We start from the raw sequence: 17,959 nt of genomic DNA, 5'->3' as shown, positions 1-17,959 counted from the left end.
GAGGCATGTTGGATTCTGGAGTTTAACTTTGTGGATTGTGTGAGTGCTAAGCTCACTGTGTGCCCAGAGAAGGTGTGTTTACAGTTTTGGGAGTTAAGGTAATTAATCTGTTAAACAAAGCAAATAGGGAAAGCCTTCATCTATAATTAGAATTTTAGTTTTAATCAAACTTCACCCATGTAGTTTTCATTCCAGTTCACTAATGATGTTTATTAAACCTAGGCTAAAGAAGGAGCCAACCTTGCAGCTGTTGAAATATCCAAACTGAAGACCAAGGTTGATGATCTGGAGAAGGCTTTGCATCAGACAAAAGCCTTCCAGGCAGAAACAGAGAGAGAGATCACATCGTACCAGAATGAGCTGGCTGGACTAAGGTATAACAGTGCAGCTTTATACTCTTCATTGATTTGTATAGAATATAGAATTATTTAACATCTGGTGTTTTATGTTCAGAATGGAAAAGAACCTGCTCCTCTCTGAGTCCCAGGCACTGAGGAATCAGTGTCAGATCACGGTGGCTGAGAAGGACCGGCAGATTGCAGAGCTCCAGAGGCTGCAGCAGGACATGACTGGGAAGAAGGCACTCCCTGCTGGCAGCACTTACCCAGTCAAGGTAACAAAATGGAATGTAGCAGGAGTGTAAAGTAGAAGGTAGCAGCTTATTGTCTGAAATTTGCAGCCTGCTTCTCCAAAGAGCAGTCTGTAGTAATTCTGTAAATTATTGTCTTAAATTGGTTAAATCCAGAATATAGAAGGAAGAAGTTGAAAAAAATTAAATGGGTTTATTTCTTTCAGGTTTATTATGGCTATAACCCATTTTCAGGGACGGGCTTTTTAAGAGGATTAAAGAGTTGGTGGTTTACATGGACAGCAGGTTTCACAGTTTGTATAGTTGATGCAGAGAGATTAATGAAGTTAATGAAGTTCATCCTTCAGAGCCTAAATCCATGTTACTGCAGATTGGACTAGGACTAACTGGGGGAGAAAGGGGAATGGAAGTGTTCCTGTCCTTTCCCTGAAGCAGCTGGAGCTGGCTTCTGCCAGGAACAAAATCCTGGGTTTAGAAAGGCAGCAGCTGACACCCAGGCTGGCAAATGCTGTTTTGTGGACTGTCATGAAGGATTCAAGCAAAGTGCTATTTTAGAATAGTATTCTTATTTACCTTTTCTGTGCCAAATGAAGGAAGCAGTATTCATTTTAATTTCATTAAAACCAGCATTTTAGTTGAAGTTTGTATGCTGTTCATTTTCTGTGATTACAATCATGAGTAAGAGCTATTGGCCAGTAATGTCTGTGGGTAGTGGAGTATTTTATGTGGTAAAAACCTTCTATTTCATGATTGTATGGGTGAATAGATTCCATAAAGCATTAGAGATGGCACATATCCCTCCCTTATTAGAGATTAATATCAAAATGTTGAGCTGCCAGAGATAAAGAAGGCCAAAGCTGAAAATTGGTAATAACATTTTTTCTTTTCAAAATGAATTCTTTTGGCTTTAACGTAATATTTACAAAACAGTTGTTTTACGAGTCATGAATACAAGACTTTATTAGCTTGAAAATAATTTTTGAAAGGTGTTCTATATTAATATTTTGCTATTTTTCCCCTTTTATTTTTGTGCTTCACATTATTTGCAAAATAAAAATTAGATTGGGTTGCCTTTTTGTGGTAATTTTTTTTCAATGCAAATATTAACACTATATATATGTGTAAAAAATCTTGTATTTAAAATGTCTTTCAAATGTGGTATTAAGTTGTGAGAAGAAAATAATGTGAAAAGGGAATTCTGTAGGGTATATTTAGTGTTGGGGCTGTGGATTATTTAGAGAACTCCTGCACCATTTACCCTGAATATCCTGATATTTTTAAGGCTTTGGAAACTGCCTCCCTTGTTGGAAGTGCAGATGGAGCAGAGGAAATCAAACATGTCCTGGCTGAGAGGAACCAGCTGCAGGCTGAGCTGCAGCGCTGCCTCCAGGAGATGCAGCAGAAGGACCTGCACTTCCAGCAGATGAATTCCAAGGTAGCTCAGAACAGCAGCCCTGATCCTGAAAAGCTCATGTGAATCTGGGCTGGCCTCATGTTGGAATATTGCTCGAGTGGTGGTATCTTGCATGATTGAATGGTATTTTACTTTGAAACATAGATAATTAAATGTCAGGGCTTTTTCTACCAGGCTTTCCTGACTTGGTGTTTTTCTAAGAGGTTTGTTTGACTCTCTGAACTTCTACTCACAGTCAAATGTTTTTCTTTAGAGACAGAAACAGGTGTCTCTCTTAGCTGGAACAAGATTTCAGCTTCTGCTTTAGGTGTACTGATGGCAGGGGAAATCACTGCTCAGCTTTCATTATTTCCTCTGCCCATAAAACATCTTAAATCCCAACTGAAATATGAGCTTGCCAAAAAGTGGATGCAATTTTGAAACAGCAGGTCTCAAATCTGCAGGGATTTCCTGGGAGAGCTAATTTTAATGACTTGGATGTGAATTTCTCTCAGGTTGTGCAATCAGCAGAAGAGAATGCTGTCTTGTCTGCCCAGCTGAAGACTCTTTCCCAGACTCTGAGGGACAACCAGCTCCATTACACTGATCTGCAAAATCGTTACGTGAGGCTGGAGAGGGAATATCAGGCAATGCAAGTGACAGCTTTCCAAGGTGCAGTCCAGGTAAACAGATACATGGAAAGGTTCTTTGGTTTCTTTCTTCTGTGCTTACACTTTTCTGGTTTTCTTGCTAAAAATGAAATAGTGCTTTTTGTTGCAGTGACCCAGTACTTTTCTGGCCCATGACTGAAGATAACTGTCCTTGTTGTTGTTAAGCTGCTCTAATTTGACTTCTCATTTAAGGAAGCTGTTTTCTGTGTTTTTTGGTTTGAAACATCTTTTTTGAGTTGGTCTGCAGCTGGCAGAGATAACTGGATGATCACTGCTCAGTGGATCAGGAAATTTAGTGATAATTTCACATCAGTTGTAGATCACTTTACAATGCTTGAGTAATATTTTCAGAAGTGAGATCTACATCACCAGCTCAGCATTTCAGTACCCTTTGCCAACACCTCATACACATCTGTAAGATTATTATTTGGGGTTGGACCTTGATGATTTTTAAGATCCCTTCCAACCCAGTCCTTTATGATTCATCATTATTCCTTTATTCTTAAAAAGCTTTCCTGTACTGCCTTAGTTATTCATTAACAATCTTTAAGAGAACACCCTGAAATAGCATATGAATACATACAGAAAACAACTGTTGCTCTCCATAAATGGAAATAAAACCAGTTCTTGTTTGGAATCCAAACAAAAACTGTAAATTAAGAATAAATTAATAACTGTCTTGCTTCTGGAGTTGTTCATGTGTAGATGCATTTCTTTTCCCCTCAGACATTGTTGAGAGATGGAAATGAAAACATTAAGTGGCACAAATAATTATCTGTTCCACTGTTTTGTGGTGCTTATGGCTTCTGTAATTGAAATAAAGACTTGGCAAGTAGAAAAATGGTCACTTGTTTGGTTTTTTTTCCCCTTAATATTTTCTAGGATGAAACCAGAGCAGAAGTTCCCCCTGGAGCACCACGGGAGAGATCTGGGATTATTGTGGAGACAGACAATATGGAGCTAAATGAGCTCAGGAAAAGGTCAGGACTCAGAGCATGTATTAGCAATATTATTTTCCTGACAGCTGTGTTGTGAGTGTGAAAGTAATGCTTTTCTATCCCTCTGAGGCATTTGTGTGAAGATGGAGAAGGAGTGGATTTGCAGTGGATTACATGAATCATAAGCCATATTCTTGAATTGTTATCATCTGGTAATACTTGTGGTTTGTATCTGTACATAAAATACTGATTATTGGTGGCTTTATTGCAATATTTAAGCTGAAGCATCTCATTATAATTAAGTCTGTCACTAAAAGGAAGATCTCCTAATTAAAAAATGAACAAGTAAATAATTCTTTAAGTCTATGAAACATTGATTTCAGATTTTATTTTGTCCCAGGCTTGCAGAGTCTGAGCAGCAGTATGAGTCAGTGCAGCAGAGTCTCTCCCAGCTCACAGAAGCACTGGCAGAGGAGAGGAGGAGGAGAGAAGCTGCAGAAGAGGCTCTTGGACTCTCTGAGGAGAGAAGTAACAGGTAAAACACAGACTATTTGTTTGCCTTTTATTTTTGGTGAGATTAGTGAGAGGTTTTCCTGTGGGTCTTTGATTTTTTTGAGATTCTACTTCTAATAATAATAAACAAACCTGTGTGTGAGCCCACAGTGCCTGAAGTAGTGAAAATCCGTGTGTTAAAAAACTAAGTTAATCACTAGATCAAGAAAGTGTTATAGGCTTTGGGATTTTTTTTCTTTATTTAATTTCATCTGTTAGTAGTCGGTGCTATTTCTTTTTTTCCAGGTTAGGAAAACAATTTCCATATAACAGCTTTAGCAGAGCCACTGGGTAGATTGAAAATATTGTTATGCACCTGCATAAATAAAGGGTCCCTCACCACCATCACCTGAAAATCACTGTTCAGTCAGCTGGTGATGGTGGAGATTAATTCTGAATAAATGAAGCACCTTGAGAGTAGATTGTAAATAGAGACTGAAAAAGACCTGGCAGCATAAAGTGAGTCAGCATTTTGTGGGCACCTTCCCTTAGTCGTTTTCAGTATGCAAAATAATGGCTTTTGTGTCAATTCAGTACTTAAAAGAGGAGATAATTCAGTGCATGTCTCTGTGCCTTGAATTTTTTTCTAGATTTGAAGTAGGCAGTTACAGGTCTGTCCCCAGTGACTACACTGTCCAGATGGAAGATGAGGAGGAGAGGGAAGCCTTAATTATCAATCCCAGTGAACATGTTGTTGTGAGAAAGGTAAGGGAATGAAAGCCTTTAAAAACCCTCAGCTCCTTAAAGGTGATGGGAAAACATCCTTCATTTCTTTCTGTGGGGGCTGTGAGTCCAAGACCAGCAGCTGTGGTAACCATGCCAGAAAACACTGCATATGTCCAGGTTAAAAATGTATGTAATCTTATTTATACTACATGTGTGGCCATTAAATAAACTGTGTCTGCATTTCATTATGCATGCCCAAAATGCAATATGCATGTTGGTGTGTGGAGTTGCATAATTCACAGCTTGGATTTATCTTTTCCTCTCATTAGTGCTGGGTTTGGGGCGTTTCATTTATGCTTTGGTATTTGGCATTGGTTGTGTTTGGAGTCGGTTGCTGTGTCAGAGACAAAAGGTTTGTAGTGCCTCAGAAATCCAGAAAGCTGGTTTGTGTTCCTGATTCTTCCTCTGGTGACTTCTGTCTCTTCCCCAGATGAAAGGAGGAGCCATTTCCTTGCGCCGCTGGCTCCGGGGGCGAAGCCTCTACTGCTCCAAGCTGCTGACGGCGCGAGCCAAGTCCCGCTATTTATTCCTCACCTACCTGGTCACACTACACCTCCTTGTTGTCCTGTGCCTCGCTGGTGTGCTCTGAATGCCCTGCCCTCCCTGGGAGGCTCCTTTCCCTGTGGGCAGTGCCAGCCCCGAGGCTCCTCACATGCTGCTCTCTGCTGTGCACTGGACACAGTCCTACAAATCCCTGGGACACTGCACCCAACCTCGAGCTTCTCCAGTGAAACTCCTGCATATCACACTTGCTCCAAAGTTGACTTGAATTGCTCTTTTACAGTGGGATATTATATTTGTAAGGAGAAAATATTCCCCTCTGCCCTATAAGGAAACTGCTGCATACAAGTTATTTAATATCGTTTGTGGGTACATAATGGTGGATTACTACTAAATGGGTTGTAAATGATATCTTTTCTATACAAATTTTATTTTAAGAGTTAAACTATAAATTCTAAAGGAATATCAAACTATTACTGTATATTGGCTTCTTGATTATAACAAGAAGTTTTATGGAGTGCAATAAAGGAAGAACTACTGTATTTTTGATTTTCTTTGGTTGGTTAGGTGGTTTTTCTATTTTCTTGGCTGAAAATAAAAGAATTAAGAAGGTTCTTTCCCATTAAGTTTGTAAAGAAATCAAGATGCACAGATCTGTGTGTGGTAATGAGGTAAGCCAATAATTAAAGATTCAGTAAAAATTCACAATTGAGGTGACATAAATATTTCCAACTTCTTATATTCTTTTTGTAATTTTTTAGTTTTTATAACTTGTGGAGGGTTCACTATTTTTTAAATTTACTTGGACTTTTCTTGGTGGAGCTTAGTTACTGCCTGTCTTGGAGGCAGAATGTTACTCAGCTGCAGAACACATGAAATTCAAGCTTCTAAAGACACAACCCTACATATTTTACATGTTTCAGCTTCATGGTACAAACCAATAAATTCAGCTAAGAATCTTGTGGGAAAAGGAAAACCCAGTGAAAATGGAAAGGATTCCATTGGTTTTACTGATGAGCAGAGCCAAGGTTGACTTGGAGATATTTTAGTGAAGTGATTTATCTGCTAAAGAGGTAGTTACTGCTGCAGGTAAATACTGTAAACTACCTTCTTTTGATGGTCTTTAATATTTCTTAGTCTGGTAAAGGTGTGGATTTTTATATAAATCAAATATACTCTGCTATAATTGATTTTTTAAAAATAGTGATGGTTCATCTCCTTTGAGTGGCTGATTCAGTCCCTGTGTTCAGCCCTGGTGTCACCCAAATACTGAGACAACTCATGAACACCAGCTGCAGTGGGAACATGAGTACTGATAATCCCTTCCCAGCCTGAAAATGGATGTTAGCAAAATGATAATTAGCTTTTCTTAGCTAATTATGTTATATTGAAGCAGAATGTTTTCCAAAGGCAACAGTGGCCCTTCAGTCCTTCCAGTCTTACCCATCCAGTATGAGGGATTTTTAACCTGGAGGGAGAGAAAACAACCCTCTGTCCTGAGCTCAGTGAGTGGGAAGGATCCAGAGGTGTTTGAAATTCTGTCCTGCTTTCTTCAGGCCTTTGTGCTGTCACTGTGATAAGCACAAACTGGGAAAAAAGTCAAATGGCTTGACAAATGTGGATATCCTGTGAACTCCGTTCCAGAGGCTGATAAAAATGTCCTGGGAGGTGAGCTCATGTCATTTAGGGAGCAGCTTTTCCTGGGTAAGTATTGCCCTGAGACTGTGCTCCTGCTGCTACAGTTCATGATTTAAATGCTTGGCTTCGCTTGGTCTGAGATCAAGCAAATTGAGAAAATTTGTTTAAAATTCTCTACCTTCAAATTCCAGTGTCTCAGGTGATGCAATTCCTGATGTATTTGAGACCTGAATTTCCCTCTGGTTTGTGATGTTGGAGCCAGAGTATGGGTGCAGTGCTGTAATGTTGGATACTGCTGGTAAATAATGGGTTTATTGCAGTCCAAAGGGTTTTTAGAGAAAATAATTAATGGCAATGTGAATGAATATTCAAATCTACCAGCAACTAGAACTAAGGGATAAACATTCCCACAGATGATTCCCACATTAAAGCTCTTTCCAAATTTGTGTGATAAAATCAATTTCTGCCTTGTTGGGGACAAGAACTTTGCTGGACAAGTGCTGCTTTTCATTCCTTTCCCATTTCTGAAGTAACTTTCCTTACAGAGTGAAGTTGCCAAAGAAGGGAAAATAAAATCTTTCTCTTCTATCAACTGCCTGAAGAGGTCCTAAAAATTGCCCAGGGATCCATAGTGGGGCTTGCCCTTGGGGAGGGTTTTGCCATGAATTTCAGGGACACCAGGACTTGGAGGTGTTGGCCAGCTCCTGAAGCTGAGGTGTTGCTGTGCCAGCTGCCTCCTGTTCTTTTTCCCAGAACAGGCACTTTGCTAAAGTGTTTGCCACTTACTAATATGGAATAGGTCCTGCAGTGAGCTCTCTGCATTACAGAGTGGCTGCCACTCAAAAACACATGGCAAATGCTTCCCCAAAACTCTTGCTGGGGGTTATTTTTAGTTGGTTGTTTGAGATTGATGATCACCCTCAAAAAAGAAAAGAACAAACAAAAAACCCCAGCAAATTTCAATGCTCTATGAAGGAAAACTGCAGTCTTTGAAGTAACAGATGTTTTTGGTGGTTTATTTACTATTAACTACTAATATTACAGCTGGTATGTGCATACAATTAAATTATTTTAAGCAAAGGAACTTTCTAGAAGATAATTTCCCCTTGGGAGAGGTGGGATTTATGTCTAGGTCTCAGTAGAGCTGAGTGTGTGTCCTGTGGCTGAGCTTGCCTATGGGTCACAAGGCTAATTAACAGGATCACAGGACCCTGGGGGCTGCAGCAGGAGATTTCCCCTCTGGAAGAAACAAAAGGCTGCCAATATCCTGATTAATTTGCTTTGTGAAATCCTATTCAAGTGGGAATTGATGTGGACGCTTCACATGCATGGTAAGATCCATTGACTTTGCTGGTTAGGTTTATTCTTTCCCAAAAATGTTGTGTTTTAATGATATGAATGTGTTTTAGGGAAGAAAGCTCCCCCTGTTGGAATGTATTCATATCATGAGTCAGATTTTGATTTTTCTGGGCTGTCAAAACTCTCCCCTGAAGTTCTGTGTGATGAATAACATTTTACCTCATATGTTGTGATGTTATTTAGGGCAATCATGACAGACTTCCTAATGCAAATGTGATAAACTTAGTAAAATCAGTATTTCATAAGTGATTTTCCTTTTAGATGATCTCTCTCCCCTTTATATTAATGAGTTTTTCAAAACCATTTGACTTAGACCAAGGGGGAACCTCACTGTTAAAAGGCAAAACAGTGGAATTGCTTAGACAGAGAGAGACACCAAATAAGTGAATCTAGAGAAATAGCATCTTTTCCACCTCCAATTCCTTCCCTTTTTTCCTTTGTGCAATGCCAGAGGACCCATTCCTTGTGGAGAACCATGAGTTTGCTGATGCTCACCTTGCCTGGGCTCCTTGCACAAGCAGCACTTTTTTAATTTTTGCAGCTGCCTTGGTCTTTCTGTAGGGTTTCTGGAAGGAATTATTACAAAGTGGTTACCCAGAAATTCATATTTTAGTTCCTTACATGTTTTGGGGGGGCATTCTGTGAGGGCAGGAGCAGGAACAGTATTTCACAGGAAGTTTTAGATTCAAAATGGTATTTTGTCCCTGATGTTCCTGACAAACTGCACTAATATTAGAATAATGTCCTTTGCAGGGTGTTATGGTTGGAATGGGTCAAAAATACAGCAATGTAGGGGATGAAGCACAGAGTAAAAGAGGCATCCTGACACTGGAACATCCCACTGAGTGTGGAATCATCATTAACTGGGATGAAGTGGGAAAGGTGGGTGGTTTATTTGTTTTTATATTTACACATACTTGGCAGTCATGAAGTTCCTACTGAGGCAAAACAGTGATAGAAGCTAAAGTTTAAAAAAAAATACAGCTTGCAATTCATCAGAGGTGAATTGGAGAAATATTAAATTCCTGAAATTGGGAACAAAGCCTGAGGGTTATTTTCTCTCATTAGAACTGACCTACATGAGCAAGAGGATGGGTTGTGCCCACATCTCACATTCCCTGTGACATTCTCTGTCACTTCCAGAGGAAAGGACAGTCTGGGGTTTCCTATCCCTATACTGATCCTTTGAGAGGAGGATTTTTATTTATTTTTTTTTAAAGCATGCTTTTCTGTTGCTAAAAGTTAACATTTCATGTCTGGGTAGTCAGAAGGCATCTTTATCCCATTCAGCACCACTTCCTTAGCACTGTGCAATGAGCTCTGGGGGAAATGCCAGTTCCAGGGCCATGCAACAAGGTGTGCTCGTGGGAAAAGCTGCAAATATTTAATATCTTAAATATTCCAAGTGTCTTGATCTCTTTGGAAAGTATCTGGCTCTGCATGTAGAAAAAACTGGACTGTTTTGGGGGAAGCTCCACAGGGAAATGCTTCTGGTACTGTTCTCCTGAAGAAAATGCTGCTGAAAGGGAGATACAGGGCTGGGTTGCTCTGTGCTCTGCTTGCTAGGACGAGGTGCAGTTATAACCCAGGTATCTGAACTCAGTTACTGTGCCATATCCAAGCTGGATACGGACCCAAGCTGTTCCAAATGAACAGACCAAAGCTCCTCCAGGAGCACTGGGAGTTCCCCAGTTGATATTTGGAAATAATTTGCCCACTCATTCCACTAGATGGGAGCACAGTACTTGGATTTCATTCTCTCCCCGCTTGCTGCAAGCACACTTTTCTAACTACATCCCATTATGTTTTTCTTCCTCAGAATTTTCCTGCTGTCTGCATTCAGCAAGAAATAACATTTTCCTGTAGGAAAAAAAATGAAAATCAAATTGTAGGCCCATATTTTATGTTCCCTCATCTGCATCTGGCAATTGTCCTGTGCACAGCACACACCAGTGCCTGTTCTTTCTCTGGGAATTCTGGATGCAAGAGCAGCCCATCTGAAATTACTTAGAAGAAGGAATTAAGGAAGGTTAAAAAGGTGCAAAAATCACACTTTCCTGTAGTGTGATTATTTTTAGGGTGGAGGTCTCAGGTAGTGCTGTAACTCAAACAATGGTCAGGTACTAAATGGGCTCTTGCAGCTCAAGCTTTCTTTCTTTTTGTCTCTTGGATGGAGGAATTACTTGTGGAAGTGGCTCCCTAGCCCAGACTGGTAGGGAAGGGACAAGAAACAGAGTTGATAACTATTGTGATAACTCCAAATATGAAAAAAAGGGTGATTTGGATCCTTGTGTGATTTTGATTCAAGCCACAAATTTCTTCCCAGCGCTTGGAAATCCTACTGCTGAAAGCACCAGGGTGTGGATGAAACAAGAGAATTCCTGGGTAATGTGCCAAAAACGGGACAAAAGCGCAGCAGTGCAGTGCCCAACCATCCACAGGGTACAAAAGGGGGGTCCCCAAAGGCTGAGGCTGGGTGTGTGAGGGGGAGCAGCAGTGGGAATGGTGCAGTGTGGGAATCAGAAAAATAGAAACTTCCACAGACATTGAAGTGTTTAATTTGCAGCCTTGGGAGAAACTTAGATTGATGTAAAAATACAATACACAAACATTAAGCAGAAAAATCATAAACATATGCTTCTATGGTTGTAAGAATATGCTTTAAGTAAGTAAGCAAGTGTATTGATAAGATGATGAAGGGTTTATAATGTAGGGGTGTGGTTGTTTAGAATAAGCTAAGAGTTAAGAAGTGATAACAGAAGTGTATGTGTGCATGTGAGACAGAGCCTATTAGACAAAAGTATCCACAGTGCAGCAAAGGAAGTAAAGGTGACAGGTTAGAAAAACAAAATCAACCCTGTAACAACTGTCTATTAGGTTAGAAAGTTATATATTGCCTTATAGCCAAGAAACTTGTGACTACCCTTGAGCTATAGCCATTGGCTTATTCCTTTAAAGTCTCGCAGCCTCTAAGACTGATTTATCTGAACAATAAATTGTTCTTAACCTGAAAAGATCCCATCCCTTCATTGCAAATGACTGCAATGATAGTGTGGGATGCACAGGGGGCTGTGGGAATGGAGGGGGAGCACAGGCAGCCATGGGATGGAGCATTCCTACTCTCCTGTGCTTCAATTCACAATATTCCAGCTGGAAAAGAGCACAGGCCATGGTCCATCCCTGGGCATTTGTTGCCAGGAGCTGACAGTGGATGGCAGGGAAGGTGTGGGGACCCAGTTTTCTGGCACTGGTGACAATGTAAATGTTTAATAGAAATGCTGGGATCATTTGGGATGTTTCTCCTCAGTATTTTCTCTTTGCCAGTGTGCTTGCTGCTCACATTTCATTCTCACGACCTATAAAATCAAGACTGGATTGTTTTGGTTCTTGTAGAGTATTGCTATCCATTAACACTTTGGTTATCCCTAGATCAGGTTTAATGGGCTGTGCAGGGCCTGAGTGTGCCTGGTTTTGAGGGAAAACCTGGGAAGTGCCTCAGTTTTAGGCAGTCTCCTGCTTTATGGCTTCAGGTCTGTTCCTCACTCCTGAAACCACCTGCACTTTGGGAGTTATGTAAGCACAGAGGTTTCCTTCTCTTCCCTTATTTATTTCCTGCCTGAAATAGCAGGAATTTTCTTCTTACATCTGATTTATCGATATATATTTTTTAACTTTCACATAATTGCTTTCTGGTTTATTCAACTTCTTCCTACGTTTGTATTCCTAACCTTCAAATGAAGGATGGCCTGGCATCCCAAAGCCCTGTTCTGGAAACATTTGATTATTTCTTTTCCTTAGAAGATTGATATAGAGCTGAATTGTTTCAAACAGCTGGTGATTTTAATTAATAACTCCAGCTCTGAACAGATGTTGATATTGTAGGTGCTTCAAATTTAGAGAAGATCTCTTTTCCATTTAAGTTCATTTTGGGGAATAATAATACTTGTATCTAGGATATAATACTTGTTTTTAGAATATTCTTCAAATAAGTTTACCCTTAAAACTATCCTGATGTTTTGTGTTGGGTCAGAAAAAAAATTAACTCAAAAGAGAATAAACACCCAACCAACCCATTGAATTTGGTTCAATTTGGTGATGTGAGTTTGGCAGATTTACTTTTGCATGCTTTCTGTATATTTTAATATGTCTGTAAAAAGATGAATAAAAATTTTAAAAAGAAATTATTTTATGTTATAAAATATATTCCATGTATCAAAATATATTAATATTTCATATAATTAAGATATTACTTACTGAAAGTAATATAATAAAAAATACATTACTCAGGCTGTATTTAAAAAACTTATGGCTTTGGGCCAAAAGTCCACATGGTAAATTTAGTCAGGGATAAGTGTGATTTAAATACAGAATACAGGTATATAATCACCTGGGGAAAAGGAGATGTGGCTCTGCTCTTCAATTGGTGCCCACTTTTGGTGTATATTTAATTGGAAGATTATGCATCCATCTAGCAACAGTGTAAATAAATTAATTAAGTTGTGAGCTTGGCAGCAGGAGTGGCTGGGAGGGAATACAGCTGGGGATAAAATGCAGCAGCAGACCCTCAGAGCAGCCCAGTTTCCAACAAAGCGGAGGAAGAGCTCCTACAGGAGACGTGTCTGGGGCTGCTTCTCTGTCATTACTCTGCAGTGATAAATCTGGGTTTCAAGATGGTTTAAAGGCTTGTTGTTTATTACTGATGGCATTAAATTAATTACAGTAATTATGCATTATTGGTAATTTATGTGTTCTTTATCTGAAAGCATACTTTTCATTAAAAGTTAACTTTATTGGTGAAGGCATTAACTTCTGAAATTCAGTATTGGAGTTTGTGTGTGTGTTTTTGTATATGTAAAAGCCTTGCATTGCTGCAGCCTTGCCATCAGTGTAAAAGAATTTATCCTAGGGTGTCATCTCCAATTAATATTTTCTGGGTTAATGGAAAGGTATCCACTGGCTTGACTGATTTTCCTTTTAAATGAAATCCCAAAGAAAGCATGACATGGTGTTCACAGAAGAACCACAGTTCAGGAGGGGATCCAGGAGCAGTAACTGTCAGCATTCATTTAAAAAAACCCCAAAACTGACTGTCCCTTCAGTTTGTGTTAAGTATAGTTCCTAAAGCTTTTCCAACTCTTCTTTCCAAATCCTTTTGGAGATGTTCCATGTGCCAGCAATATGTGTCTAAAATCCAAGTATTTGTGTGCAGGCTTGGTATCAGAAATGCCTTGTTCATTTTGAGTGGAAAACATGGACTTCATGTTATGTGGCATTGGATTGGGAAAATGAAACAGCAACTCTGCCTCCTCCTCCTCTCTTGAAAAGGGCCTGGAGCTTCCTGATGGACAGGGGAAGGAATTCACCATTGGCAATGGATGGTGCTGATGCCCAGGAGTATTTTGCCGGTATAATCCCCTTGCTGAGCTTCCCGAGGAGGTGAGTGGAAGGTGCTATCCTTGTCCTTGCTCTCCTAGCCTCACACAGCTTTTTCCTGGAGTTTTCTCAGGGAGACAGCTTGGACTAGTGAGCCTTCCTCTCCTTTTAACAGCAGGAAAAAGGAGGGGATGAAGAGAGAAATAATGTGTTGAAACTTCTTTCCACTCAGGGCTGGAATGCACAGGTATCCATGAAACCACTCTAAATGGTATTGTGGGATGTGATATTGATTTCCATGAGGATTTCTGTGGGAAAAATGTCTTCTCTGGAGGACCCACCATGTGTATCCTGGGATTTGGGATCATGTGCAGAAGGAGAGGACAGTTTGCCTCCAAGTACAATGAAGATTAAGGTGATTTTTAAATGTTTTTATTTCTGCCAGTTCCATCTTGAGGTGATTTTTCCTTATTCAAATGGTCTCTTAATGACAAAAGCTGCAAAATCTGTCAAAAAGGGGTTTTTCAAAGTTCTTCTTTAGCTACCTAAAAGTGAGAGAGATTGATCTTACCTTCACTCCCACTTTTGAACAGCAGTCAGCTCAAACTTCCAGTATCCATGTCTTTCAAGCAAATGGAAATCATTTTCCTCAGCCTCTGAGTGCATTTTATTATTCTGATTTCAGTTTGTATGACTGCTCAGGTTTTTAATAAATCACCTTATATGTAGGAATAGCACTATGAGCTGGCCTTATCACCTGCCTGAGCATCATTAGTTGCATTTCAATCTTGACTTCTTGTAGGTGTGGTGGTCAAGAGCACCAACCCTGGTCCTCAGGTCTCTGCAACCAAGTTACATTTGCAGTCCCCACAGGATGAAAGCAAAATTCCATTCAATTTGCCAAGAATTTACTTTGCCCTTGTTTCAGTATTAATGGTGAAGGATGTTCTTTAGGTTTTCAAATTTTAATTTTTGTTTTATACAAACTATTTTGTTACTTCCATGGTTGCTTCTTTTTAATTTGGTAATGAATTTCCATTAATTCTTGGAATTGCTTTAACAAGGAAAAATTGTCATCATCATTTGAATGTTATTCTTTCTAAATGGGAGAAAAATCTATCCAATACAAGAAGAAACAGGCATTCCCACTCACACATTTTTTTTCTAAGGAGAAACACCTTCTTTTCTTAGGAGTAAATTGTAGAGGAAAGCATGCATCCACATGAAGGTTACCTTACATATAAACCAGCCCAGGTGCAATGGCTTCTGGGGATGCAATTTATAAAATCCACTGAGATTTTAAATGGGAGTTTTGGAAGTGATTGCTGAGCCTTCAGCCTCCTCTAACTCTGCAATTCAATTCTGCATTTCCCATCAGGGATGTTTTCCTGGTAAGTGCTGCCAGATCTGAGGGAGACACTTGTCATCAGTTATGTCAAAGGTCTTGGTGTTCACTCACAAAATACAGAAAGCAATTTGAAGGTTTCTTCTGGGGAGGTTTCCCTCCATTTTTGCTTCCAAGTTAGATGTTCCGTCTGTGGTGAAATTTGCTTGGAGTTGATGAACTCTCTATTAGAGCTTTGCTCACAGTTAAGAATCTCTAGATACAAGAAAATATGTTTTTTAAAAAGGATTAGTGTTTTCGAGACACAAAATGAAAATGTAAAATCCTGAAACTAATCATTAACCATTCATTAAAATGGTTGTTGGTCATGTTAATTGGGGCTTCAAAGAAGCATTGACATTGGCTTTACCTCATGTGTACAGAATAGGGAGGAAAGAGAAAAATATATAGTGGTGAGAGCAAATCACCTTGGTGGAAAACTTCTTGAGGTCACTGAGGACACCATGCTTGGGATAAACTGACCCCTTTTTCATTCTGGCAAACTTTTAATGAAAGAGGAAAAAGGCCTGGTGATCTTTTGCTGCAGAGGTTAATAATGGATGATCCTGATGAGCATTTCATGTAAAAAGCAGAGCCTGCAGATCTCATTACCTGGGCCTCCCAATTGTGCATTCCCATCCAACTAGAGGAGTGGAAAATACACCTGAGACAATTAAAAAAGGTTATAGTGGGCAACATTCACATTTCTGATTCCACTCCCAGTGCACTTCCCTTCTTAATAGGGATAGAAGAGGCCCCTGAGGTCATCCAGGCTGCCTGCCCTCACTGCAGGCTGAGACACGGGGCTGGCTGCGCTGCAGGGCAAGGTGAGAGCAAGATCTGGGTCCCACTTGATTGATTAGCAGTTGCTGTAACTCTGAAATGCTGAAATTCTGTTTTGCCTGCATCCATTTTCAGTAAAGCTCTTGATTTCTCTGCAAATCTACAGCCAGAAAGTCTGGGCAGGGTGCAGAACCTTGTCTAGAGTGTGACAGTGTGGCTGAGTCTCCATCACACTGACCAGTGTGCAAAACACAGAGTAGTGAAAATCACCCAACTTCCACATCCCTCTGTGCTGGTTTAACAGGACATTCCAGAAAACAACACTCCTGGCACGAAGGCCAGAACTGTAACGTGGTGACAACAAGCAGTGAAAGGTGCAAGCTTTGAGGTGAATTAAATTTGTGAAGGTGGAAGCTGAGCCCAGCGACATGAGGAGCTGCTGTGGAGGAGAATGAGATTAACAGGGTAAAATATCTCCTGTTTAAGGTTGGCCTCAGGCAAGAACGAGTTTGTCAGTGTAATATGTTGTTGAATTTTAATATGGAAATGTCTCCTGGCATGTATTTCAAATACACTACAAACAGTGATATTGATCTAACCTTCAATTAATGGGAGAGGTCCTCTGTGAAAATCGGATCTGGGTTTGAATGGCAAATAGCTTTAATATTCTGAGGACAGTGGATCATTTGCACAACTCAGTAAGACACTATAAATCACCAGGATTAGGGCTTTTTTTTATTATCATTTTAATGCAGGCTCGCTTTCCCTGGAGCAAGGGAGCAGGAGTGTGGCAAATCATTAAAAAATCATGGAGACGGTGTCAGTAGGTATGGACAACAAATAATCTACTTATGTTAAAAGGAATTATTTGAAATTCATTCATTCCTGCTCTCTGTTACCATGTTTTTTGGTATCTGCTCTCTTTTGGGATAGAATGAGCACTCTCCCTTTTGCTTTTACACAATCTCTGGGTGCCTTTCCACTTTTGGTCCTCACAGAGCATCCATCCTAAAGGCCATTTTTTAGAGCAGTCTGAGACAGAACCAAAGCTGATTATTCCTTGAATTGGGAGTAGCAAGATTATTCCTCATGGCTTCTTCCAGCTGTGTCTTCTGTACATTTTATGTGCCTGTGTTTGTATTTATGTATAAACCTTAGATTGCTTCATTGTTGCAGCCCTGCAGCAAAAAAAAAAAAAAAAGAAAAAAAAAAAAAGAAAAAAAGAAAAAAAGAAAGCTGTTGGCAAATAACTCTTCTTAGCCAAGAAGTAACACATGGTTTCACTGAAGTTGGTGCTCATATTGAGCAGTTTTCTAGAGAGCTGTTCATGATCAGTCTGTGAATTTAGCAGATTTACTCTTAATTGATTTCCTATCTGGCCCAGAAAAAACAATGTTCTTAAAAGGCATGGAAGCCTCTAATTAAATCAGATAAGAATTTCAGGCAGTCCTGGCTTCCAGTGCTCTCTGAAATGCCCAAGATGAGAGATCAACTTGAATGTGTGGAATTCCCTGTCCAGCCAGCCTCTGTTGGGGATTGTCAGGAAGGATTTCCTTCTGGGAGCTCCTTCTCTCTGCCTGTCCTATAAAGAGCATTTTGCTGTGCAGATTGCTCCCTAAATCAGCTGCTTGGCTCCCCCCCAGAGCTGCTGAATGAATGTGATGTGACCCAGAGATGCAAAGGGATTTCTGGGATTTCTCTCATTATCGGGGCTGGGATGCTGGGAGAACACAAAGATGGGTTTCCTAGACAACAGCTGATGTCACTGGGAGAAAGGACAGAGGCTGAGAGGGGAGTTTGAGAAGAGCAGGGATCAATTTAGGGGAAAATCTTCTGAATGGTGAAGTTACAGATTTTACAAAATATAAAACTCAGCAGAGAGACCTGCTTCTGAAGTCTGGGAAACAGCTCTTGGAGAAGAGAATTAGAAATAAAAATCCCTCACAAAGAAATGCAGTTTAAAACACAAGTACATCACCTCCTGGAGTCTCTACATACTGCAGCCTCAAAGTCACAATCCTCACTGAGCCTTTTCCCCAAAATAAAACAATC

At 40.0% G+C, this 17,959-nt stretch overlaps 2 protein-coding genes and 1 long non-coding RNA gene across 5 annotated transcripts in view; all 3 read left to right on the top strand.

Moving 5' to 3' along the window:
• The window catches only part of LOC132075008 (golgin subfamily B member 1-like), a 34,558-nt gene extending 28,465 nt beyond the window's left edge, over positions 1 to 6,093 (top strand). For all 3 annotated transcript variants that reach the window (XM_059475136.1, XM_059475137.1, XM_059475139.1), the window contains 8 exons: positions 223 to 374; positions 454 to 613; positions 1,872 to 2,024; positions 2,498 to 2,665; positions 3,536 to 3,633; positions 3,992 to 4,126; positions 4,734 to 4,848; positions 5,300 to 6,093. In XM_059475136.1, coding sequence (XP_059331119.1) covers positions 223 to 374; positions 454 to 613; positions 1,872 to 2,024; positions 2,498 to 2,665; positions 3,536 to 3,633; positions 3,992 to 4,126; positions 4,734 to 4,848; positions 5,300 to 5,458 — 1,140 coding nt within the window. In that variant the 3' untranslated portion in view covers positions 5,459 to 6,093. The remainder of the gene's footprint in view (positions 1 to 222; positions 375 to 453; positions 614 to 1,871; positions 2,025 to 2,497; positions 2,666 to 3,535; positions 3,634 to 3,991; positions 4,127 to 4,733; positions 4,849 to 5,299) is intronic.
• A 2,029-nt stretch (positions 6,094 to 8,122) lies between these two features.
• LOC132074695 (uncharacterized) lies at positions 8,123 to 14,003 on the top strand. The gene is made up of 4 exons (XM_059474658.1): positions 8,123 to 8,339; positions 9,121 to 9,249; positions 13,577 to 13,803; positions 13,973 to 14,003. Exons 1-4 carry the CDS (start codon positions 8,337 to 8,339, stop codon positions 13,995 to 13,997), a joined length of 384 nt encoding a protein of 127 aa, XP_059330641.1. The 5' UTR covers positions 8,123 to 8,336; the 3' UTR covers positions 13,998 to 14,003.
• A 25-nt stretch (positions 14,004 to 14,028) lies between these two features.
• Positions 14,029 to 17,142, top strand: LOC132074696 (uncharacterized). The gene is made up of 2 exons (XR_009418635.1): positions 14,029 to 14,155; positions 16,212 to 17,142. It is a non-coding gene; the product is annotated as an uncharacterized LOC132074696 (long non-coding RNA).
• The last annotated feature ends 817 nt before the right edge of the window (positions 17,143 to 17,959 follow it).

The sequence above is a fragment of the Ammospiza nelsoni genome, chromosome 6 (assembly GCF_027579445.1).
Source record: "Ammospiza nelsoni isolate bAmmNel1 chromosome 6, bAmmNel1.pri, whole genome shotgun sequence".
NCBI classification, from domain to species: Eukaryota; Metazoa; Chordata; class Aves; order Passeriformes; family Passerellidae; genus Ammospiza; species Ammospiza nelsoni.
Note: the sequence above shows the minus strand (reverse complement) of the source record. Positions and strands in the feature narration are given on the sequence as shown.